This window comes from Manacus vitellinus, unplaced genomic scaffold, assembly GCF_001715985.3.
Source record: "Manacus vitellinus isolate BGI_N305 unplaced genomic scaffold, ASM171598v3 scaffold_24_pilon, whole genome shotgun sequence".
In the NCBI taxonomy this organism is placed as follows: Eukaryota; Metazoa; Chordata; class Aves; order Passeriformes; family Pipridae; genus Manacus; species Manacus vitellinus.
Genome location: NW_021939798.1, coordinates 1275620 through 1302231, shown reverse-complemented (window position 1 = coordinate 1302231; position 26612 = coordinate 1275620). Strand labels below are relative to the sequence as shown.

The window sequence follows — 26612 nt, the reverse complement described above, 5'->3', positions numbered from 1 at the left end:
TTGGATGATCCTCTGGGGCACAGGGGGTGACTCTTGGGGATGGGCCTGTGCAGAGCCAGGAGTTGGACTCGATGATCCTTGTGGGCCCCTTCCAGCTCAGGATGTTCTCTGATTCTAAGATTTAAGTTCCCAGCTCCCAGGAGCTGTACCCACCCACAGCTCTGCTGTCCCTCCCCCACAGCACAACCCAGCCCTCTCGGGCCAGAAATTGAGGCTCTTTCAAGGCACACAGAAGGCAGATGCAAGTGAAGAAAGGGAACAGAAAACAAAACCCAAAGAGGCTGCTCTGAAGCCTTCACAGCCCTTACAGCATTAGAACAAGCACCTGATTGTTAAGACAAGTTTTGGAATGAAGTAAATTATATTTTGCATATTCTTTTAGCACAGACATACCTTAATGTTGGTGACAGTAAATGAAAAGTGTCCAGGACTATTTTTGGGCTACTTTCTTCACTATTTGAGATGTTTATTGGGGTGTCCTGGGGTGGCCAGGAGTTGGACTCAATGATTTTTGTGGGTCCCTTCCAACTCAGGATGTCCTATGATCGTAAAATTTAACTTCACTGCTCTCAGAATTTGTACATGGCCTTTCCTCACTCCTGAACTGCCAGGAAGAGCCAGACTTCTTCATCCAACACCAGGTGCTGACAATGAGACAGGACAGACACCTGAGGTCCAGCCCCACTTGTCATTTGTTTGAGTGCCAAGTACAGACACGGCCTGGGGATGATGGCAGAGAAAATTCAGGTACCAAGAGATTAAATGGTGCCTGGCTGAGTGAACAGAGGAGGATGAGGAGCTAATGAGAGGCTGGTAAGACCCAGGAGAAACAGGAGGTCAGTGAACTTGGCAGTCAGACAGGACAGGGCAGTCAGAGGAGATGGAAGGAAATGGCCTTACGCTGTGCCAGGGAGGTTCACATTAGATATTGGGGGGGGGGGAAATCATTGAAAGAGAGGTCAGACATTGGAATAAGTTACCCAGGGAGGTGGTAGAGTCACTGTCTCTGGAAGTGTACAAGAGGAGTCTGGATATGGCACTTGGGGACATGGTTTAGGGGTGACTATGATGGTGCTGGGTTGATGGTTGGGCTGGATGATTTTGAAGGTCTCTTTTGACATTAATGATTCTGTGATTCTGTGATCAGAGCATTTATCCAAAAATCATGAATGAGAACTAGAGGCAGAGTGTGTATTTCTCCTTTTAGACTGATCTAGAAATGTGGCTGGAAGGAAAATGAGTCCGGTTTTACTGAAGTAGAGGCTTGGTGCCAATTGCCTGTGTGTGCTTGGAATAGAGAATGGATCTCACACAGGACACCAGAGCAGCACAGAATAACCCCAAGCTGGGGGGGCCCTGCTGGAGAACAGCTCTGAGGAGAAGGATCTGGGGGTCCTCGGGGACAACCAGCTGTCCCTGAGCCAGCAGTGAGCCCTGGGGGCCAAGAGGCCAGTGGGATCCTGGGGGGCTGGAGGAAGGGAGGGGATCCTGCCCCTCTGCTCTGCACCTGGAGTTCTGGGTCCAGTTCTGGGCTCCCCAGTTCTAGAAAGAAAAGGAACCACTGGAGAGGGTCCAGTGAGGGCTACAAAGATGATGAGGAGACTGGAGGATCTCTCTGCTGAGGAAAGGCTGAGGGAGCTGAAGTACTTCAGCCTGGAGAAGAGACCCCTGAGAACAGATGTTAGCAATGTGTACAAACACCTCACGGGTGGGTGTCAAGAGGATGGACCAGACTGATTTCAGTGGTGCTCAGCAACAGGACAAGGGGCAACAGGCACAGACTGACACACAGGAGGATCCATCTGAACATGAGGAAAAACCCAGAATAGCTGCCCAGAGAGGCTGTGGGGCCTCCTTCCCTGGGGATATTCCAAACCTACCTGGGTGTGATCCTGTGCAACCTGCTCCAGGTGACCCTGCTTGAGCAGAGGGGTTGGACCAGATGATCGCCAGAGGTCCTTTCCAAGCCCAACCACTCTGGGATTCTGTGATTTATGATTCAGTAAGAAGGGCCCTGTCAGTGTCTGAATCTCGCACAGTTTTGCTCCAGGAGCTCACTGTGATTCAATTTAGTCCATGAACCTGACTCAGTGAAGCAGCAACCTATGAAAATGGGAAGATGCTCAAGAATTAAATTAACTCGATCACAAAGAGAGGGAAGTGACATTTGGGCTAATGGATGAAGACTACAATTAAACTGGGAATATCTAACATCTGAACTTCTCCCTGCATCAGTGCATCCAGACACGCATCTGTACATGTGTAAACACATCTCATCGTGTCTCTCCATTAGGCTGATAAACACCATTTGGGGACTGTGGTGGCCACTGGCTTAGCAAAAACCTCTGGAGTGTCACAGGGAGGGAAACGGGGCAGACAGAGCTTGTTCTAACTCACAGCTCAGTGTTTTCTGGTGTGCAAAACTCCTTCCTCCCTACACAGAGGAGACAACACACATCAGAGAAACCACATTGCTGACTAACTTGGCAGTGGGAAAGCAGAGATCACAGAATCCCTGGGGCTGGAGACACGTCTGAGATCACCCAGTGCTCACCCTCTGCTCAAAGCTGGGTCAGGCAGCACGGGAAGCCCAGCAACACGCTCAGGTGGGTTTTGGATGTCTCCAAGGATGAAGACTCCACAAACTCTCTGGGCAACTTCTTCCAGTGTTGGACCATTCACACAGCAAAAAGGATTGTACTTATGTTTAAATGGAATTTCCTGTATTTCAAGTTGTCCCCATTGCCCTTGTCCTGTCACCAGACACCACTGAGAAGAACCTGGTCTTCATTCCCTACCACTGGGTATGATAATGGTGAAATCCTCAAGTCATCTCTTCCTGAGGCTGAACAATCCCCAGACGTGTCTGCTCCACTTCCAGCTGCACAGGGCAGAGCCAAGCTGCCCCTCAGAGCAGCTCCAGCTGTGGGATCCCGCTGTTCCTGCTTCCCAGGATACAGACTGGCCATGAGGAACAAAGGGGCACTTCCAAACTGAGTGGTACCCCTTGGAGTGAGTGGAAGGCTTGGGAGAGGAAGGAGGTGCCTGGAGTCTGCAGGAAACTCCCTGTCTGTGCCACACCTGTATTGCCCTGCCATCCTGTCCCAGGATAACATCGTGTTTTGGACAACTTCTCCATCAGTCCATCCCCAGAGCGACAGCTGGGGAGTTGGACAACACAGAGGAACCAACAGAAGGCCCAAGACGTGATTGATCCACCCTGGAGAGCCCCAGGAGGTGCTGCTGAAGCTCTGAGGTGCTGGCATCAAACAGGGTGATCTGGTTGGACCTGCACAGGTCCTGTTCCTATCAGAGGTTGTGCTTCTGCAGCTCTTGGGCACCTCTCACACACATCTGAAAAACCCAAGTGATAAAACAGGTGTTCAGCCCAACTGCCAAGTCTCTTCCCACTAGAATGTGCCTCCTGTGCACCTGTTCCTCAGGTTTCTGCACTTCAGCTGGAGATGCTCCTCGCTGAGATGCCAGAGCCTTTCTCTGCCCACCCACTGCTGGAAGAAGTGCCCATGTGAACCCACAGGATGGGAAGTGCTTCTCATCCCTGTAACTCCACCTCACATCTTGGAAAACAAGGGAAGTTTGATTGCTCAGGGCAAAAGGAATAGAGAGCAATTGAAAATTCCTGAGAAGAAAATCTGGTTTCTGACTGAATGACTCCCAGAGAATCCCACAGCTGGGGACCTGACAGACCCCACAGTTCTCCCAAACTTTTCAAGAATATAAAAACTGACCAAATTTTCCTTCTAACCTGAGAGAAACATCAAGGTGGGAGGAACGAGCTACTAAGACGTGAATTTGTTCCCATCTGCATTTTTTTCTGAAGCTCTTTGTGGATTCTCAGAGTGCCAAAGCACTGGGATTGCATATTGGACAAAACCTACCAGAAAGGAAACTTTTAGGTCTGCTCTTCATCTCCATCCTTTTCTCATGAACATGGACACTTTGAACCATTGTTAACAGTGGTTCAGGTGTGACACCATCAGAGACCAAACAGAGTCATGGCCCATGCAGAGCACAATAAAGCTGTCCAAGACATTTCTGGTACATTTTGTCTTAGGCAGAAAATGTCAATTTGTCAAAGCTGAGACCCACAAGCCAAAGACTGGCTTCTGAAACTTAGAATCACACAATGGTTTGGGTTGGAAGGGACCTGAAAGCTCATCCTGTCCCAACCTCCTGCCACGGGCAGGGACACCTTTTGCTAGACCAGATTACCAGGAAAAAACTTTCTTTTTCCTGTTTCTTTTTTCATTTCTTTGAGATATTTTGGAACAGTCAAAGACTCTGCATTGATACTTGAAGCACGAAAAACAAAATTTTGCTGTTCCCACTGCAAAAAAACCCCCAAAAACCAAAAAACCCAACAACCCTTTTTGCTAGAATTGTTAATTAATGAGGGAAAAAATAAAGATTAAAAAATGAAAATGAAAAAGGACCAAAAGATAAGAAACACTGACTGGTGTAGAAGAGGGAAACTGGTCATGTAAGAGCTGTGATTCCTGGAGATATTTTGACTTGACTCCCACTCATGGGACTTTAACACTTTCAGGAGTGGGGATGGTCAGCAGCACCTTCCCCACGTCCCCTCACACCCTCAACCTGGTGGTAGATCCATGACTGCTGCTGGTTTGAATAAAGACTTGAAAACTTCTCTCACAGCTTCAGGGTCCACTTTTCCTGCTCTTTCTGTCTTGCAGTGATGAATCAACACAATAACCAGGTATGGAACTGCAGCTCCACAACCCTGGGATCAGCTCTGCTGGGACACGTGTTGGGACCCTGCTGTGAGGGGCACCAAAGGTGAGCCTTGGTCTGACCTGCTCTGGAACCGCTCTGCCACCAGGCATTTGTGTCACCACAATGGAAGGAAGATCTGAAGCCATTAGAGAGTGTCCAAAGGAGGGAAGGAGGATGGGGAAGGGCCTTGATTTGAAGGTGTGTGAGGACACTGAGGGCACTTGGTGTGTTCAGCTGCAGTTCCACCTTCCTGGGCAGGGGCAGAGGAGGGGCAGGGACTGAGCTCTGCTCTGGGGGGACCAGGGACAGCAGCCAGGGAATGGCTGGAGCTGTGCCAGGGCAGGCTCAGGTTGGATCTCAGCAAAAGGTTCTTCCCCCAGAGGCTGGTTGGGCACTGCCCAGGCTCCCCAGGGCAGTGGGCACAGCCCCAAGGCTGCCAGAGCTCCAGGAGGGTTTGGCTGATCCTCTGGGGCACAGGGGGTGACTCTGGGGATGGGCCTGTGCAGGGCCAGGAGTTGGACTGGATGATCCTTGTGGGTCCCTTTCAACTCAGCAGACTCTGGGCTTCTGTGAATCTTCAATCAGATTGTGAACACCACAGTCAGGAAAAGGATTTACCTAAAGGCAGGTCCAAATCCTCCTGGGAACAAAAAGGGTCTTGAGAAAAATATGATACTAAAATCTAAATCTATGTAAAACTTTCTTTAGCCTTCCAAGTTGTCATTTCATTGCTGTCCTACCTCCACAGTGACCCCTTCCCACCAGTCCTGACCAACACTTCAAACTACCTCTTACAGGTGACACTGGAAGCTCAGTGCTGAGTGGTTGAATTGTGCACACACCTGAAGTGAAAGTATCAGACCCAAACTCTGTGCCCTTTTTATGGCCAAAAAATTCTGCTTTCCAGCCCTCCAAGCCTATGAACTGTTTCTAAGGAGATCCAGAGGCTGGACCCGCTATCAAATGGATTTTTGTGGAGCTCAAAGATCAGCCTCCTCTTCAATGCCAACAATTTAGGGGAGAGCAGCTGCTGGGCTTGGGCTGGGTTTGTCTCTGCAGCCCTTGATTAACAAGTTCTCTGTCACACAGCTGCACTTTTGCTCCTATTCTGCAGTTGGAACATCTGTATTTGTAGAGAATAATTTTAACTGTGGGCTTCATTTTCTCCTCATCTGTATCATCCCCAGTGTGGAGGCTGTGACGGGCTCAGCAGAGCTCCAGCTAACACACAGGTACAACTCTGGTGCTGGTCAGGCTCTGCCAGTGTGACTGATGTTCTTCCCATGGAAAAGAATGATTGGGTGGCTTTCTGCTGTTTTCTCTGATAAAATCAATCATTTATAAACATCTCCATTTTCAGAGTGAGCTGAGAAACTTCACAGTTCTCAGGGCAGACATGGATGCTCTTTTCTTTATTTTGCCTCCTCCCATGTCAGGCAACTTGGCTGAGAAGGAACTGGCCCTGGGACAGTAGCCCTTCCCAACGCACAGCAGTGATCCTGCTTCTATATCCAATAAGAACTTCCCAACTGCCTCAATATCCCTTAACAACCAATTCCCACAAACCTAATTCCCCAACTCGTTATTGCACTTGACTCTCATTATTTCTGGTTCCAATCAAGGGCCAGTAATGCAATATGTGTGTAAAAGCCACCAGATGATCCTCTCAAGTGTTTGCATTGGAGAACGTGTGTGAGGTGACAGCACAAAGCCAGTTCAGGGGCTGGAAGAGGAGCTCTGCTCCACATGAGCTGGGCTAGTGTCCAAGGATAGCAAAATGCAGTTGCTTTTTGTCTGCTCAAAAACAAAGGGGAAGCCTGAATAAAACCGCCCTATGGGTGGGACACAGCCTCCAAATAATGAGTTTAATTAATCTGGGTAAAATTACCCTGAGTGCCTCTTGAGATCTGCCCTGTCCTCTCTTTTATTTTCAGTGCAATGATCCACAAATCCTGGGACATTTTTGTAAGTTGAGTTGTCTGTGTCTTCCAGATCTTGTGCAAACAACCTTGAAACTGTTTGCAAGGTATTTGTCATCAAAGGCCTTGCAGGAAAGGTTTTGCCAAATAAACTACCTGTTGGCAAAGACTTGCTATGATCCACCTCTGACTGAGGTGGCAGGAGAATCCTCTGTGGGACCCTTCCCACTGAGTTCCACTGTGATAAGTTTGGATTCAAATTTTACCAGAGGTCATTTTCTCACCCTTGAGAAAATGGTTTATCCAACCTTCTAAAACAGTTTGCTCAGAGGGTGCTTTCCTGCCAGGTGGAAGTCTGCTGGCCATAAAGGAGTTTTGTAGACCAGAGGGGTCTTGTCCGTCAGTGTAGGGGACACATGTCTGGCCCCTCAGGCTGCTCTCCCTCTTTCTCATACTCCGTGAAGCTCCAGGCCTTGGAAGGAGATGGGAACACTCAGTGAGATACAGAGCCAGGCTCTGGAGTTGGGCAGCTTGGCCAGTCTGGGTGCCAATGAAGTGCCATTGCTTTGCTGTCCGTCCCTCCACGAGCCTGATCCAGTCACCAAATGCTGAAACTGGTGCTGCCAGACCCAAACACCTGCTGGTGTGTCCAGGGCTGTCCTGAGATCACCAAGGCATGACCCCAGCTCCCCCTGGGGCCCTCACTGCCTGGATCGCTCAGGAGGCCTGTGACTATAAAAACAAGGCAGAAAGAGCTCTGGGATCTGTCTTGAGTCAGTCCTGCCTGTATCCCATTATTCCAAACCAAGCACAGCAAGAACGGGAATATCTGCATATTTTGTGACCACACCAGAGGAAATGCCAGATGTCTGACTGGCCCTGAAGAGCCCCAGCACTGGCACCAGGCAGCCTGTCCCCATGGCCATGTGTGAGTGCTGGGCTTGTCCCACACAGTTTCCATCAGAACCTGTTGGCAGCTGAGCTCCTCTCCAAGCTCAGGGGGAACCTGCTCTGAGCCACCAGAGACAGTCACATCCGGCAGGTGTTGCTGGAAAAACAGCCAGCTCAGCCTCAACACTGTTCTCTTACAGAAATCTAATTTCTGCAGTTCTTCTGGTTTAATCATAGAATCATAAAATAGTTTGGGTTGAAAGGACCTTAAAGCCTATCCAGTTCCACCCCCTGCCATGGGCAGGGACATCTCCCACTAGCCCAGGTTGCTCCAAGCCCCGTCCAACCTGGCCTTGGACACTTCCAGGGATGAGGCAGCCACAGCTGCTCTGGGCAACCTGTGCCAGGGCCTCCCCACCCTCACAGCCAAGAACTTCTTCCAATTTAACCTTCAGTATCTTACTGATTGCTCTGACCACCAGAGAAGGTGGGAATGGATGAAATAAAGACCCTTCAGTCCCTCAGTGCTCATCTGTTAGCACTGAAACAACACATGGAGGCTGACACTGCTGATGGATCCTCCACAGCATCACACTGTCACTGGAGAAAAGAACCCTTCACTTTGCATTACTGAATGGAATAGGGCTCAAAAAGTGCATATTTCCTTGTTCACCACCTCAAAGCAGATGCCACTATTGCAGCTCTCTGCATGAAAAGCTCTTGAGAAGCTCAGCATTGTTTACCTTAGAGGGAGCTTGCAGAAAAAAAAAGCAAAAATTAAGATCAAAATATCAAAGGCATTTAATTTCAATTGAAACTCAGGCCTGCAGGCTCAGATCAGGGCTCAAAGCTTTGTCTTAATCTAATTTTATGCAGAAAATTCAGTGATAATAGAAGTTTATATAATCCACATCAAGGAAATCAGAGGGGTTCCCAGGACCTATAATGAGAGCTGACATTACTGACTGCACATTACAAACCCAGGCATTCACTAAATAATTGTGGCTCCAGAGAGCACTTGACAGAGACAGAGCTCCCTCCACACCCTCCCAGGCTCTGAAGCATTTTGTTGAGCTGTGATAAGAGCTTCAAACATTCCTCTGGTTTGGGATGCACCAAGGAAGCAGCCCCACTGCAGAGAGGCTCTGCCTTCCCTTCAGTGAGTGGGTCCTCAGCTCACTACAATACAGGGTGGATTTTGAGCAGCAGGCAGAGAACGAGTCCAGCTCTGAAGGACAGAGCCCTTCATGTATTCATGAACCAAATCAAGGCAGAGGGAAGTGCAGCACAACCTCCCTCAGAGGCCTCCCCACAACTGCACACCCCAGAGAGGAAAACCAGACTGACAGTGCCTGGGGAAAGCAATGGATTGCAGCAGGACACAGGGAGAAGGGGCTGCTTTGGGCACACAGGAGACACCCTGGCTCATCTCCCCGAGCCAGGAATGATGTGGCCTCACGAAGGGATCAGCATGGGACAGCCTGGCAGAAGGGCAGGGCTGGCCAACAACCCCCTACCTGAAGGATGACCCAGTGCCCCTCCTTTGCAGCCAGATCCAGAGCTTGTTCAGCAACCACCTCTTGGCCTTGTCCAAGGGACACATTGTGGAGGTTCCTGTTGTTGAATGTAAAGCCAAGTTTCTTCCCTGAAAGAAATCAAGGAGTGAGTTGAGCGCTGTTGCCCGGCAGGGCTGGGCAGAGCTCCCTGGCCCCAAAACCCTCCCAGAAGAGCCCTCACACTCCTGAGAACAGTTCTCTTGTCTCATTCCCTTGGCTCTCACCCACTCCTTGCCCAAGTGCTCAAACAGCAGCAGCTTCTTCCAAACTCTTAATTACAGCACAGCATCAACACGAAGGTACCTTGTTACAAAGTGCTTCTTGTTTTAAGAACATTATTCCCCTGCAACCTGGTGTAAAAACACCTTTCACAGTGATAAGAAATGAACATCTTTTCCTACTGATGAAATGGGCTTTGAACACCCCCAGCTGAGTGGAGAAAGGCCCCTGTGAGGTGGGTTGGGTGCAGCAGGGAGGCTGGGAACACCTTTGGTTTTGAGAAGGCAGGTGCATGAAATCTGTGTGAGCTTCCTGTGACCTCAGGAAAGGCCTCCCAGGTGCCTTGGATATGGAGAACAGTCAGCCCTCTAGATTCCTCATGGAGCATCCTGGGCAGGTGTGTGTGGGAAGGCCTAGGGTCAGTGGAGAGCAGCAAAGTCCATGGGAAGGGGAGGTCCAGGAGACACTCAGACCATTTCCCACTGTCCTTCCTACATCCCTCTGCATGTGCAGGCTGGGAATCCCAAAATCCATGTCATTTACTACCCTGCCCTGGAGGAAGGATCTAGTTATTTAGTGTTTCTTCCTTTAGACTGTGATGATTCTTCAGACTCCTCTGATTTCCCTGTAGCATCCCAGTGCCAGAGATCCTTTCAGTGATCCTGGCTGAAGATCAGGTTGGTTCTGTGTCTATCTGTCACCCAGAGATGGAGGATACCACTTGCTCTTCATCTCACAGGAAAAGCAACTGCCTGGAACCAGCTCTCTCTACTGGGTGTTCCTGAGAAGACAAGTCCAAATTTGTGCTGCCAGGGGGAAGCAGCCCCATGAACATCCCCACAAACATCCCACACCATCACAGGATGGATTTGGCTCAGCCAGGGAGTCAGTTCATGTGTCCCTGTGTGCTGATCCCTTGGGATTGCCTCCACTTATCTCTGCATGCAGGTTTGCCTTCCTGCAGGCAGGGCACCCTTTATTCCTGATTTCTGCTCAAGGCAGACAAGCTTTATACTAACACAAGGAAAAGATTTGTCTTGCAAGACTTAGGAACCATCTCGTGCTACAACGTTGGAAACAGATGGAAAACAACCATCCAAACTCAAGCTCTCTGCTGAGCCTTCCCACAGCCCCCTGGGACACGGCTCTCCCCATTTTTAGAGTTTCCACTTGTCTTTCCCACCATCTCTGATTGCTGCCAACTTTGAAAGCCTCTAATCTCCTCCTGTGCCTTCAAGACCCAGCCACTCAAGAGGGAACGGGGCAAATCACAGAAGGCAGGACACTCCCTCAAACTTGGGGATTAATAATAAGAAATATCAGTTGTTATTTCCATTTCCCAGATGGGAACAGGACTGAGAGGGATAACAGAGGGTCTGTGCTGGCTGCAGAGGAGGGGTCAGGCACCCAGGCTGCCCCAGGATGTAGGGAAGCTTTTTGAGCCCCCAGTGTTTGCTGCAGGGCCCTCACCATGTTGTCAAGGAAAGGTGCTATGAGAAGCAGCATGTGGAAGAAGCCAACTTTCATTCCCAAGGATTATCTGGCCAGAGCTGCACTTTAATAAAACCTAATGAAGGACAGAGGGAATATTAAGAGTCAACCCAGCCCAGCCCCAGCTGGGCAGTGAGGGCCAGTGCAGCTGCTCTGTAGCAATGATGTTATTTCACTACAGTTATTTTTTTCCACTTTTTCTTGCTGTAGCTGTTCTGGCTGACTAACCCCAGGTGCTCAGCTATACTCAGCTTTACAATTCCAATTAAGCCACTTGTGGTTGGATTTTAGTGCTTCATTTCCCAAACAAGAAAATAACACAGTGAGAGACAGGATCACCAACATGACCCAGGGAAAGAGAAGGGAAGCCAGGACCATGATAGGAGCTTCCTTGGGTTGGTACCTTTAATTCCCAATAATGACATGTGGTTTGGGGGCAGAAAGAGCCTGAAACACAAGGCACAGCCCAGGAACTCCCCATGAGCTGAGGTGCCTGTGGCTGAAGCTGCACCAGGCTTCAAAAGCTCTGACAGCTGCTCGCGGCCATGTGGGTAAAGATAGACTCAAATATTATTTTGGGATGACCCAGAGAGGAAAAAGAACCCACAGGTCAGTGTTCCCACACCAATCCCCTGGGTGATGGCTGAGTTCAGAGGGACTGGTCCCTGATAGGGCTGCCAGCGTGGATGGTGTTTAGTCCTGAGACCAACCCATTAAACAGCAGCCAGCAGCTTTGCTGTGGCTGGGATGTGATTCACACAGTGCCAGGAGCATCGGGGCTGGAGACCAAGTCATGGGCTTGGATATATGTGGAGCACATTGCTGGGGAAGGAGAAAAGACACCTGATGAGCAGAATGGCAATGTGGGGCAGCCCAGTGTCCAAAGGCATCTCTCCCCTCTGCTTCAGAGGGATGTTCAGGCTGAAAACTGTACTTTTTCCACAGTGGAGCTGAGATGCAGAATAAATTCTCCACATGATGAGCTTTAAGGCACAGGCAGTGGCTGCAGCTGGAGGTGCACAGGGGGGGTCACTGCCTTCTCCAGGAAGTCATCCTGCTCTGCTCTGCTCTGCCCTGGGGCAGCTTCACCTGCAATACTGGGGCAGTCTGGGGGGACACAATGGAAGGAAGAGATGGAGCCATTAGAGAGTGTCCAAAGGAGGGAAGGAGGATGGGGAAGGGCCTTGATTTGAAGCCGTGTGAGGACACTGAGGGCACTTGGTGTGTTCAGCTGGAGAAGAGGAGACTGAAGGGAGACCTCACTGCAGTTCCACCTTCCTGGGCAGGGGCAGAGGAGGGACAGGGACTGAGCTCTGCTCTGGGGGGACCAGGGACAGCAGCCAGGGAAGGGCTGGAGCTGTGTCAGGGCAGGCTCAGGTTGGATCTCAGCCAAAGGTTCTTCCCCCCCAGAGGCTGGTTGGGCACTGCCCAGGCTCCCCAGGGCAGTGGGCACAGCCCCAAGGCTGCCAGAGCTCCAGGAGGGTTTGGCTGATCCTCTGGGGCACAGGGGGTGACTCTTGGGGATGGGCCTGTGCAGGGCTGAGGGTTGGACTCAATGATCCTTGTGGGTTCCTTTCAACTCAGCATATCCTGGGATTCTAGGATCCCGTGACCAGTTTGGGTTAGAAGGGACCCTAAAGACCATCTTATTCAAGACCATCCATGCTCTGTCATGAGCAGGGATGCCTTCCATGATTCCAGGTTGCTCCAAGCCCCGTCCAACCTGGCCTTGGACACTTCCAGGGATGGGGCAGCCACAGCTTCTCTGGGCAACCTGTGCCAGGGCCTCCCCACCCTCAGGAAGATGATGCTCATTCACCAAACTCCTTGACAGGAAACCATATTGCAGAACTCACATTCTACAATAAACAAATCTAAACATATTCCTGAATTACTTTTTTTTCCCTAGAAAACACAAATCCTTTTGGCTTTGGAGGCAGCTGACAGCTTCGTATCTGACCATCCCCAATGAAACCAACTCAGGAAGGATGGGGATAAAAACTGAAAACTCTGCCACTAAGCACAGTCTGTTACAGGGAGCTGCTGCTTATTTTTAGTTCTCATAAAATCATAGAAGAGCAGGGTGGAAGGGACCTCAAGGGTGCTCTGGTTCAACCTTTCTTGGCAACAAGCAGCTCTCTGACAGTGTGTTTGATATCTCTGACGTAAATCATGGCTTGTGTACAAACCCAGCCCGGAGATCGGTGCGGCGTGAACCACACTGGGAATCCAGGCAATGCAGGAAGGAGACAAGTTTAATTTAAACTTCAGATGAAAATCCAAAATACTTTAAGAAAAAAATTCAAAACAAACCCCAAAAACCTATGTTCTCACAATTGTCTATTTTTAACAGATTACTTCATTATCTACAAAAAGATGAGGAAAAAAAGCCAAAACAAAAGAGAAGTGTCATGCTAAGATAATTATGCAGCAGATAAAAAGCAATGCTGTGCTATGCCTAGAGACAGGATTTATTTACCATGTTTCTCCACATCCTTCAGTGGGTCCACTCCTGGGGACAGGATAAAAAACATTGGGGTTGCAGGTCCTGATTCCTCAAAGGTTGTTGCAAAATCCAGGGATCTCCCAGCCACATATTTACTGCCCAGCTTTTCTTCTACAAAATCTCTGCCAGAGAGAAAAAAGTTTTGCCATCTACTATTGTTCAGAAAAAGGCAGATTCCACTGCAAATAATCAGTTAATTATCACAGAATCACAGACTCACTAAGGTTTGAAAAGGCTTCAAAGATTATCATCACCCCAGCACCACCACCGTGTTCAGCAAGTGTCCTCATGTCATATCCATTTGTTTTTTTGAACACTTCCAGGGATGGTGACTCCATCACTTCTCTAGGCAACCTGTGCCAGGGCTTGATGACCCTTTAATTCCCAATATCCAACCTAAACCTCTCCTGGGGCAATTTGAGGCCATTTTCTCCGGTCTCATCACTAGGAGCAGAGCCCGACCCCCCCGGCTCCCCCCTCCTGTCAGGGAGTTACAGAGAGTGAGAAGGTCCCCCCTGAGCCTCCTTTTCTCCAGGCTGAGCCCCCCAGCTCCCTCAGCTGCTCCTCACAGCACCTGTGCTTCAATTAGCTGTGATTTTGCTGATTCAAATAAATTAGAAACTACATTAGGAAAATGGGCATGAAATAATTGTAGAGGGGACCTGTAGGCTGGGCTTCCAGCATTATCCCTCAGGAGCAATGCCTGGCACTGTGGGCATGGTGGAATGACACCTGGCACCCCAATTCCTGACAAAAGAAGGGAGGTGAGAAGGGAGAACAGTGGGAGCTGCCAGCCCAGGGCTGCACTGATAAGTGCAATACCAGCACTGGATGATTCTGACTCAGGTATCTCAAGAGAGAAGAAATAAGGTACAGGAACCTGCCAAGTGCTTTGCAATCCGAGCAGCTTTCAGGAGGAAGCACCAACTCACAACAAGTCCAGATGATTCACAAAATTACTTTGATCTGGAAAGCTAAAAGAGAAGATCTCCAAGAATACCTGGTGTGTGCAGCCTTGGCATGAGAGTCACAAGGAAAAACACAATGGAGTGAACAGAAAAAGGTTCAGCTCCACAGCAGCTGCCTGAACAGAAAACAGCGTACAGAGAACATTCCCCCAGAGTGAGCTTCCCACATCACTGCTTTAGCAAAAGAGGATACACTGAACATTCATTCAAAGGTAGGAATGTTGTATTCAAACCCCAGGAATGCTGCTGGAGAGTAGATACATGAGTCAGGCTTTTTGAAGGCAGCCAAATTCCTTCTAAGAGAGCTGAGAGCCTCCTTCAAGGACTGGTGAAAGGCAGCTGGAATAGAAATGCCTAAGGGATTGCAAAAGAAAAAGCTTCCACTTTTTTTGGTACCTCTTTCAAGTAGATTTTTCTGTTCTGGGTCAAGATTTGCTAAATTGCTGCTGGGAAGCTCCAGTTCACAAAATTTAACAAAGTCCATCGGATCCCCAAGAGCCACAACATCCTTGTTTGACATCTCTATGAAATGATGCCTTGGGGACTGGAAAACACACCTGAAGTTGAGTGGGAGGCTTTGAAGTGGGACCCCACGTGCAGGAGAGGGAGGGCTGCCCTCACAGAGCCACAGAATGTGCTGAGCTGGAAGGGTCCCACAAGGATCACCGAGTCCAACCCTCATCCCTGCACAGGCCCATCCCCAGAGTCACCCCCTGTGCCCCAGAGGATCAGCCAAACCCTCCTGCAGCTCTGGCAGCCTTGGGGCTGTGCCCACTGCCCTGGGGAGCCTGGGCAGTGCCCAACCAGCCCTCTGGGGAAGAACCTTTGCCTGAGATCCCACCTGAGCCTGCCCTGACACAGCTCCAGCCATTCCCTGGCTGCTGTCCCTGGTCCCCCCAGAGCAGAGCTCAGTCCCTGCCCCTCCTCTGCCCCTCCTGAGGCAGCTGGAGCTGCAGTGAGGTCTCCCCTCAGGCTCCTCCAGCTGAACACACCAAGTGCCCTCAATGTCCTCCCACGGCTTCAAATCAAGGCCCTTCTCCATCCTCCTTCCCTCCTTTGGACACTCTCTAATGGCTCAATCTCTTCCCTCAGACAGGACTGGAGCAGTCCCCACATGTGGTGTCTTTCAAGCAACGTCTCCACAGGGCTGGGTCACTCTATCACCTACAGGATTTGAGAAATGGTGCCAGCAGTAAAAGCAAATATCCCCAGACAAAGGGCTAGCTGTCAGGTCTCCCATGGTACACAAGCCCCAGCTGCCCACCATCCCATACCCCAGGAGTATATGTCAGTGTGTTAACCACGGCTGGAGGCACCAGCTATCAGAGCCCTCAGTCCTGCTGCTCTGTTTCCAAGGTCTGTCCCTACTAAGGCAGAAGTACCAGTGCCTTTGAAAGGACTTCACGATGACCAAGTCATACCTTGCCCGTGGCTGCTGGACTGGTCTGACCCCATCATGGATGTGGAAGAGGGGGAGCACAAGGTCTTGTAAGAGGCTTTTTGCTGATGTTCTTCACTAAGATTGGGGGATGAAACAGGTATTTACAGTGGAAAATCCTTCTTGAGGAAATGATGGTTCCTGGTGCAGTGCTGGCACCGAAGCTCTAAGGAATGAGCTGGGGTAAGAGTGCTTTCTCCTGACGACTCCTTAGGCTCAGGGAAGGAAACAGACTCTGCAAATATCCCAGAGATCTGCTGTGAAGGGAGGCTGAAAAACCCAACTTCCTAGGCAGAGAAATGTAAGAAGCCTGTACAGAGGTGGATCATTTTAAATCCCAAAGAACTTCCTACACTGTCACCATGGAGCTGGCACATATGACATGGGACTTAGGGGGTCTTAAACCTTTATGAACAGCAGCTGAAAATGATGTAAGGCACATAAAATATCTCTGTCCACATGTGTTTAGGTTACCAAGTTACTCCTTGACTCCTAAAACGCATTCAAGTACTTGTCAAGACCCCTGGAGAGTGAAGCCAGGTAAAACCTGGAAAGCGAATTTAGTAGAGCACTACAAGAATTAGAGAGTTAAACACCAAATGCAGGCCTTAAGCAAAGGCATAGAGAACTTAGTGTTAAGAAATAGTGGAGGCAATAAATTCATTAGAATACAGAACACTCTGACATGAAAGAACATAAGCGTGGACAGAAAGAACTAAAAATGTTAGCACACACAAAAAAGGACATAAAGAAGGGAAACAAAAGGAGATAAGAAAAGAGATGAGCCAAGAAATCAGGAACTTCTGCCAGACACTGGAAATCCCTGCCAAAGGCACAAGGAAACTATCCAAATTAGGGAAGGTTCAAAAGTTTATGAAGATGATGGTGAAAGGACACAGAGTTCATGATGATGAAGAACAGGATCGACCACCAAAGTTCTCCCCAAATTAGAGACCACGCCTCAAACTCCGCCTCAACTCCGCCTGTTATGAATATTAAAAGTAGATGTTGCAATATAATGAATATTCATAAAATGTGATGTAATTGCTTACCAAAAAGTGTATAAAAAGCTCAGTTGTAAGTTACTGGAGCAGAGTAGGTTGTCCAGGGCGACCTGGTTGCTCCCCGGCCATAAATACATACCTCCTGCTTATAGACTGAAAATTCTGCCTCTGAGCAGTTCCTCCGTGCCTTCTTTGGGGCACTAATTGGCATCAAGAGACAGGAAGGTTTGGACTATTCATGATGTTCATTGATCACCAGTGAGGCATTGAATGTTGGCAGATTGATATATTGATATACTGACTGATATAATTGATAACAGAAGGAAGAGATCTGCAAGTTGAGAACGGCAAAACACCCTCTGGGATCCAATGGCATTGCAGGTTTCTAAACTGGATGAATTTATTAACACACACAGTCTTGAACCACCACTGGCTGCAGGAGCGATGTGGAGGGTGAAGTCATAGAATCATAGAATCATAGAATATTAGAATCAGCTGGGTTGGAAGGGACCTCTGAGATCATCAAGTCCAACCCTTGATCCAACCCCACCGTGGTGACCAGCCCATGGCACTGATGCCACATCCAGTCTCACCTTAAAAACCTCCAGGGATGGAGAATCCACCCCCTCCCTGGGCAGCCCATTCCAAGGGCTGAGCACTCTCCCTGGAAAAAATTTCTTCCTAATATCCAACCTAAACCTCCCCTGGCACAGCTGAAGACCCAGCCCTCTTGTCTTGCTGATGGTTGCCTGGGAAAAGAGACCAATCCCCCCTGGCTCCCCCCTCCTGTCAGGGAGTTGTAGAGAGTGAGGAGGTCTCCCCTGAGCCTCCTCCTCTTCAGGCTCAACAACAGCAGCTCCCTCAGCCTCTCCTTACAACTCTTGTGCTCCAGTCCCTTCCCCAACCTCGTTGCTCTCCTCTGGACCTGCTCCAGCCCCTCCATGTCCTTCCTGAGCTGAGGGCCCAGAGCTGGACACAGCACTCCAGGGGTGGCCTCACCAGCACTGAGTCCATGGCAAGAATCACTTCCCTGGACCTGTTGGCCACCCTGTTCCTGGTCCAGGCCAGGATCCATTGGCCCTCTTGGCCACCTGGGCACACTCTGGCTCCTGTTCAGCTTCCTGCCAATCCACACTCTCAGCTCCCTTCCTGCCTGGCTGCTCTCCAGCCACTCTGTCCCCAGCCCGTGGGGTTGCTGGGGGTTGCTGTGGCCAAAGTGCAGGACCCGGCCCTTGGCCTGGTTGAACCTCATCCCCTTGGAATCAGCCCAGCTCTCCCTCTGCTGAGCCCTCCTGCCTTCCAGTTGATTGACACTCCCCCCCAACTTAGTGTCATCTGCAAATTTGCTGATGGTGGACTCAACCCCCTCATCTAAATCATCAATAAAGATATTTCAAGAAGAATTTTAGTCCCATCGCCCAAGTCTTGGGGAAGGTGCTGTGAATTGTTACTGTTTGCACATATTTGTGTTCTCACTTACTCCTAGATAAGAAACAAAACATAAAACTCATCTAAATACTCCTGTGCAAAGAGAAAAGCTTGACGTGCCCAGATCCTAAAAACATCCAAGCTTTTGAACTGGATTCCCTTTTCATAAAAGAGAGATATGAAAGGGGCTGAAATTTGATGTTCCAGTTATTTCCGAGCTGTGTGAGTAAGAAGGAAATAAATTAAACTTGCTTAATTAAATATGCACTTAAAATTTCAGAAAAACATGAGCTTATTTTACCCAAGCTAAACAACCAATATTTCCAGCTGAGAGACACATGGAGAATCCAGTCATAAGAGTAAGACATGAAAAAGATGGTTCAGATTATTATGATTATGATAAATTATAGTATTTATGCTAGTAAAACATAATAACATTGACCATAGGGAGATTTCACTCAGTCTTGTCTGCATTTTCCTGTGAACTCTAAAGCACAAAGAGATCTAGTTCATACACTGAGTAATAACCCTGCTACACTCCCATGCCATGTGGTGCAGTAATATAAACTATTTGAGAGGCAGGAGCATGAGACATCCGAGAAATGTCAAAACACTGACTACCAGGACAGAGGAGGAAAAAACAGCTCCTACTGGAGTGAAAGACCTTTAGTTTCTCCTGGAACAAGTGTGTTGCTTTTGCATACCTTGGGGAAGTTTAGCCTTGCCTAGTTACCTCCACTACATAATTTACAGCTACAAGATTCAGAACCAGCAGCACATAAATTTTGCACTTTACAGGGGAAAAAAAAAAACAAGGGAAAACGTCTCTAAGACTTTCCTTTACTTCTACACTTTATTCTGTTGTCTAAGGCACAGCCAAAAAGGAACTAAAATCAATGTTATTGAACTCTAAACCATGTGTTGATCACCCAAAGACTCCAGTAGATGTGTAACACCTGTAAGGTGATGCTCATTTCTGACTTGGCCTCTCTGCTCCTCACCCATTGCCAGTGACACTGCCCCATCCTACTGCTGATCTGGAGGTGAGATCCCCTAAACAAGAAATTGCAAATGAATGATATGGTTGTTGATTGTCTTACAGAGTTCAGAGATCATGGAATCACAGAACAATTCTGAGTGTCCAAAGGAAGGAATGAAGATGGGGAAGGGCTTTGATCTGAAGCCGTGTGAGGACACTGAGGGCACTTGATGTGTTCAGCTGGAGGAGACTGAGGGGAGACCTCACTGCAGTTCCACCTTCCTGGGCAGGGGCAGAGGAGGGGCAGGGACTGAGCTCTGCTCTGGGGGGACCAGGGACAGCAGCCAGGCAATGGCTGGAGCTGTGTCAGGGCAGGCTCAGGGTGGATCTCAGGCAAAGGTTCTTCCCCCAGAGGCTGGTTGGGCACTGCCCAGGCTCCCCAGGGCAGTGGGCACAGCCCCAAGGCTGCCAGAGCTCCAGGAGGGTTTGGCTGATCCTCTGGGGCACAGGGAATGGGCCTGTGCATGGCCAGGAGTTGGACTGGATGATCCTTGTGGCTCTCTTCCAACTCAGCACATTCTGTGATTTTGGGATTCTGTGAACAGTTTGGGTTGGAAGGGATCTAAAAGCTCATCTTATTCCACTCCCTGCCAAGGGCAGGGACACCTTCCATTAGCCCAGGTTACTCCAAGAGCCATCAAACCTGGCCTTGAACACTTCCAGGGATGGGGCAGCCACAGCTTCTCTGGGCAACCTGTGCCAGGGCCTCCCCACCCTCAGGAAGATGATGCTCATTCACCAGACTCCTTGACAGGAATCATATTGCACAATCAACCATACTGCAAAACTCACATTCTATAATAAACAAACCTAAACATAGTCCTGAATTACTCGTGTTCCCCAGAAAGCAACAATCCTGAGTTTCCCTCCCTGGGCAGGAGGAGCCCCGGGGCAGTGCTGTCCCACCTGAGGGCACAGGTGACGCGGTCGGGCCGCAGGGCCCTCAGGATGCACAGGCGCTGCAGGGACGACTTGTTCTTCCACTCCTGGGGGAACTTCTCCCTCTCAGGACACTCAGATTCAATAAATTTCTTCCACCTTTTTGCAGACCCTTCGATATCCCGATCCAGGTTTCTGAATTCCTCCATGGATGAGAGAGCCTGGAAAAAATCAAGGGAGGTCAAGAAGAACAATCCTACTTGCCTCTAAATTGTTTAACTAACATTAAGGACTGCTCATGTTTTCCTCCACCAGAAGGGTCAGAGCTGGAGTCTCGGAAGCACAATCAGAAACCCACCAGGACCCCAGAAGCACAGAATATGCTGAGTGGGAAGGAACCCACAAGAGTCCATGCCTGAGACCAGACTTTGACCATTCTCCTTCTCCCAACTCTGTGGTCAGCACACGATCAGAGGACCAGGAATAAACACAGCCCATTTGCAAGGCCACAGGGCAGGAGGACTGAGGGCTTTTTCATTCTTGTAGAAGGCCTTCTCTCTAGGCTGCCCTCAGAACATCAACTCTAAAGTCAGGCAGTACCTAACATGGCCCTGCCTGGCACCCTCACCCACATCTCTGCAGTGCCCCTCCCCAGCCAGGGCAGCCACACACATTATCCAGGCCCCTGCCTGGCACCACAGACATGGATGCTTGGAAAGGACAGCACAGGAAAGGAGGAAACATTCTGGCATCAACTACCATGTAGTCCTCCATTTCCCAGAGAGCAAATAAATCTCCTCTTCTGTTTGGAAACCAGATCTGAAGAATCTCAGCTGACAAGCACTTCTGAGTGACTGTTATCCCAGAAATCCCTGATTTGGATGGGAGCTGGAAATTCAGAGCCCATGTCTGGAAGAAGAGCATATTGCTGACATTCCCGTGAGCTGCACATCAACAATCTCCTCATTGCTTCCACAGAAACAAGGAGAATTGTGCAGCAAAATCCACAAGAGCTGATGGAAAATGTGCTTTGGTATCCAGGGTGCTCAGCATCCAAAGCTAAACAGACTCAAACATACCTAGCTCACCAAAACCATATTTTTAAAGGATTTCACAGTTGGAATATTAATTATCTTTATAGAATCACAGAATGGTTTGGGTTGGAAGGGACCTTAAAGACCATCCCACTCCAACTCCCTGCCATGAGTCGGGTCATCTCTATCCAGTTGTTTTTCTCTCCCTGTTCCCCATGCACATCCCTCTCTATCTGCATAGTCTGGTGCACACACTCTGTGACACCAAGGCACTGAGCCTTCCCCACACAGCCCTGGTGACCACAAGGCCAGGAATCCCAACAAACACAGTGAAACCAAATCCTCAGGTTTATATTTGCCAAACACACACAGCGATTAAGTTACTCAGTGCTACAAGTCTGCAGCAGAAACAGGCAGCTGAAGAATGCCCCCAAAACCAGCTGAGCAAGGCAGTCAATAAATTATAAGTTATTACAACGAAAATTAGTTAGTTAGATTTTGTAGTTAGAAAGTGGTAACTATAAATGTTATGCAGAAGTACAGAATCCAATTCTCTCTCATACAAGTGGTGGCAGAACACACTGCACGGCTCAGAAGGTTCTTCTGGATTTCAAGTAAAATTCTCACTGAAACAAACATCTTCAGAGTGGTTTGCATAATCCAAAGCTGCGAGTGGACAAGTGAAGGACAAAAGATAGTGACTGAGCTGTTTTCTACAGGAACAGAAGGGCACAGTCAGAGAGAAGCAGAAGCTTCTCGATGGGCAGAGGTGTCCCACACCCCCAGTGCTCCAGCTCACAGCCCATACAGCTTCAGATGAGAGCTCCTGAAAAAATGCCGGTGTCACACCTTGCTCAGATCAACTGAACAACCACAGCCTTGCACAGGGCTCTGAAAGGCACCCAAGTGCCCTGGCAGAGGTGTGAGAGATGGCCTTGCATACGCTGCTCTTGCAAACCAGGCAGAACACACTGAAGGTCACCCTGCTTTAAAAAAACCCTGCTTTTCCTCTAGAAGAGGGTTCCCAATGAGAAGACAAGCACTGTAAAATTTGGTCTTTCTAACAGATTGAATTTAGTCACAGAAGAGTGAAGAGAGAGAAGGAAGAAGTCAGAAAAAGGGGCTTCTGATAACAAATGAGTTCATGTTTTTAGCAGTGAATTCATAGATTCACAAAATGGTTTGGGTTGGAAGGGACCTTCAAGATCATCTTGTTCCAATTCTCTGCCAGAGACACCTTCCACTATCCCAGGTTGCTCCAAACCCTGTCCAACCTGGCCTTGAACACTGCCAGGGATGGGGCAGCCACAGTTTCTCTGGGCAACCTGTTTCCAGGTAGAATGTCTGCAGACAAAGAGGTTGCAGAGCTGTTCCCAGTGGGTGCCATGGCCCAGGACATTTGCTGTATCTCCACTCCCATCACCAGCAATGGTTGGAAGAAATCTCAGGAGGGGTCCAGGCCACGCTGGGCTGGGCCTGTGGCCAGTGATAGAGAGAGGGACAGTCATGTCCTTGTCTACCAAAATGCTGCCCTCCAAGATGACATTGTCTCAGCCCCTCTGGATGCTCTGCTCTAGACCTGCACTGTCCTTACAGTGAAGAAGAGAATTCACCTTTTCATATGTTCGAGCAGAATCTCCCAACCTGCAGTTTGCCGTGGTTGACACCACTTTCACCATTAAACCACGTCCTCAAGTGCCACATCCACATGTTTCTGAACCCTTCCAGGGATGGTGACTCCACCACGTCCCTGGGCAGCCTGTTCCAGGGCTTGATAACCCTCTAATTGATTTTTTTCTCCCCTAATATTCAATATAAATCTCCCCTGGTGCAACTCTTGTCCTGTCACTTGTTACCTGGGAGAAGAGACTGACCCCCACCTGGCTACAACCATTATTACACTGCCCAAAACATGGAGAGTTTGGCTCTGTCCTCTCATAGTTGGACAAACCTCCCCACCTTTCCTCACTCCTGTGCTCCAGGGCCAGAGAAGAACTTGGAGGTATCACCAAAAATGCTTCTGCAACAAATCAAGCCTTGCCCAAAGGCACTATTCCATCAGTACCTCCACCAAAGGCACAGAGTGTTTGCAGTGCTACAGCTCAGACTGACTCAGCCTGGCACTGCCCATTCCCATGCCAAGCTCCCAGAGAACTGGAGAATGTAGTCGGGAAGAGTGTGGGAAAAACAGTGATTCAACAGCTGTTTTTTCCAAGTGAGGATCAGCACTAACATGGAGAAATGTCAGATGAACTTGCTCCAAATCTAGTGCCTTACCCTGCTTTCTGTGAAAAATCAGAAACCAGAGCACAGAACAGGAGAAACTGAAATTCCCAGGAATGATGGAATATTCTGATCTGCCAAGCCCTGGTCCTTGCAGCAATAAATGCACCTCTCAGAGCAGAGCACAACACAATGGTAAATGTTGAATTCAGTGGATTCTCAGTGCAAGTGCTTATATAAAACATCACTGTCGACTTTTGACGTGATTCATTTAAAATATCTCTTCAGAACTTTGGCTGCTGCTGCTTCGAGAAGTCTCTTGGTTGATGTTAACAAGGGAGACTCCAAAAAATTGCTTTTTTCTTATCAAATGACAGACATGTAATCAGGGATGATAGTATCCCTCTCTCCCTGAACAACACGTTGCAAAATCAAGAAAGCTCTAATTGCAAGTAAAAAGTCTGTATTATAGAAATTAACACTAAAATTGTCATTAGTCAACAATTTTAATTGCATTTATTAAGAGTGATGGTATTAATAAGAGATGCTGCTATTTAAAAGCCAGTGGAGTGAAAGCTATCTCAATCTGTGAATATTAATTGCTTTTCAATACCTCTGCTGGGAATTTTTCCAGGAAACTTAGTCCAACACTGACACATCACTGTTTCCAAGTAGGAATGGCACGTTGGGGCAGCAGATGGGAACCTGTGCAATGTGGCTATTTTTGTCCACATAATGAACAGTACATTTGTCACTTAGAGTTGTCATGGAAATTGAGAGAGACAAAAAACATTGGACAAAATGAAATATGATCCAAAGGACTGGAGGACTCCATTCCTGCCTTTGCAACCCACTCCAAGATCATCTCTGATGGCTGGAAGCAGGAGGGGTTTGAGTTTATATCTCAAAATGAGACTTTGCCAGCAAAATAGGGCTCTTCACACCATCAGGGCAAGGAGCATTGTTTTCTCAGAGAAAATGGGTTTTCATTCATTGAATCACAGACAAGTTGCTTTGTCACTTCAGGTTTCCTTGACAGTTTCTCTCTGTCAGAACCAGTTAATTTGGAGCTGGGGCAGCAGCAGCTCTGTGGGTTCACACCTTCACACATGCAAAGTTCTCTCATTCTCCCACAGCTGGAGGGAACACAACATTGGCTTCGGGACAGGAATCCTGGTTTCCATCACAGAGCAACACAGGAGGGTCCCTGACACACAGCCCTGAGTCAGGGAAGTGCCACAGGGAACAGGGATCTTTGGAAAGACACACCTGGGGGGGACAAGGAGGAGATGAAACCCTCAGAACCCAGAGCATGGGCTGAGGCTTTAGAGAAAAGAACAACTCCAAGGTTGCTACTCCACACAAGTTATTTCCTTGTGCCAGACACAGCACAACAAGGTTTTGTAAATTTATTGGAAAAAAATGCTTGCTCTTGTCACTGAAGGGAACTGTTCTAAGGACACCATCTGGTCAAACTGGCCTCAAGTTAAGGTGTTGCATCATAATTTCTTAAAAAATCCGAATAAATAATTATATTATTTCCATATTTTCTTCTCTTTGGCTCTAAAGGAATTTATTCCTTAAAAAAAAAATTGCCTTGTATTTTACAATATATCCATATTTCAAACCCTCTGCCCCAGAGCCATAGGACTGGAGAACAGCTCTGGGGCAAGGCAGGACAAAATCACCTCATTGCTGTGCCCTGAACAGCACACATGCACAAAGAGCATGGAAAATAATCCAGAGCAAGTAAAACCAGTGCTGCCAGAACACTCCTAACATCAACTTACTTCCTCAGCAGCCATAAGACTGGTTTTTAAAAGAAGTAATGAAATTGAAATAAAGGAATGTGAGGGGGTTTGTAAAAGCTATCCTTAATTTTGAGGCTTCAGGTTATACCTGGTCTGCTTTTTCGGTCTTGGTCCCTTGTATATCTTGCTTTTCTTTTAAAAAATTACCCCTCTATTTAAAAAAATGAGGTGTATATGGAACATGCTGAACATCAAATGTCCCCCTATAAAAATTACACAACACTGGAAAAAATTATATTTAATATTCTCACAGTTTTAATAATCTGTGAGATGATTAAATCCTGACAGTTACTCACTATTTCATTTGCACAATTAAGGAGCTGTAGTTTTATGAATTGTGTTACACAGTTTTTAAGCAGAGCAGTAGCCACAAATGAGAAGTTCACGGTGCTCTGGGCAACTGACCCTGAGACCAACTGATCCTGAGATCAACTGACCCTGAGATCAACTGATCCTGAGATCAACTGACCCTGATCTTCTTCTGGAAGGGCACTGGCACCTGCCCCGAGGGTTCCTGTGGGCAGGGGTGGCCCCAGAAGCCATGGGCACATAGTGGGGGATTGGGGTAGGATGTTCTACCCCATAAGACCTAAAATGCAATCAGAGAATGCAAACAATGCCAGCTCTCTGTGTGGAGTTCCTGGCAGTGCCAGGGTGTGGGTTTTGATGTTAAACTGTGCTAAAACCAGCCTGATTCACCAAATTACAAACACACCACCTGCTTTCGGAAGCAGGATGTGACAGAAAAGCTGGGAGCTGGCCTGCAAATCTCTGACTGGTAGTCAATCACTTTGTACTATAAAAGTCCAGTCCTCTTACATCCAGTCAGGTTCTTCTGACATAACCCTTCCTGGGGTCTGTGAGTGGAGATTCCCCCCTTGGCTGGGGACGTCCCCCAGGGTCACTCCTGGAGGTAGAAAGAAAGAGATCTCCTCAAGACAGTTGGTCTGGGTGAGTTACATCCATCTCTAATTAATAATTATTTCTTTTTGCCAGCTTTAATATAATTGCTTCAATAATCATAGAATCAACTGGGTTGGAAAAGACCTCTGAGATCATCAAGTCCAACCCTTGAGCCAACACTGCCACGGTGACCAGCCCACGGCACTGATGCCACATCCAGTCTCACCTTAAAAACCTCCAGGGACGGTGACTCCACCCCCTCCCTGGGCAGCCCATTCCAAGGGCTGATCACTCTCTGGAAAAAATTTTTTCCTAACATCCAACCTAAACCTCCCCTGGTACAGCTGAAGACCCAGCCCTCTTGTCCTATTGCTGCTTCCTGGGACAAGAGCCCAACCCTCCCAGCTCCCCCCTCCTGTCAGGGAGTTGCAGAGAGTGAGAAGGTCTCCCCTGAGCCTCCTCCTCTCCAGGCTGAGCCCCCCCAGCTCCCTCAGCTGCTCCTCACAGCACTTGTGCTCCAGTCCCTTCCCCAACCTCGTTGCTCTTCT

The 26612-nt window shown here is 48.5% G+C and overlaps 1 protein-coding gene across 1 annotated transcript in view; it reads right to left on the bottom strand.

The window, feature by feature from the left end:
• The window catches only part of DNAH9 (dynein axonemal heavy chain 9), a 200242-nt gene that overhangs the window by 34065 nt on the left and 139565 nt on the right, over window positions 1-26612 (bottom strand). Inside the window, exons 64-66 of the mRNA XM_029960052.1 lie at window positions 20121-20314; window positions 13311-13459; window positions 9083-9210 (exon numbers count right to left, since the gene is read on the bottom strand). Of these exons, the coding sequence (XP_029815912.1) occupies window positions 9083-9210; window positions 13311-13459; window positions 20121-20314 (471 nt within the window). The remainder of the gene's footprint in view (window positions 1-9082; window positions 9211-13310; window positions 13460-20120; window positions 20315-26612) is intronic.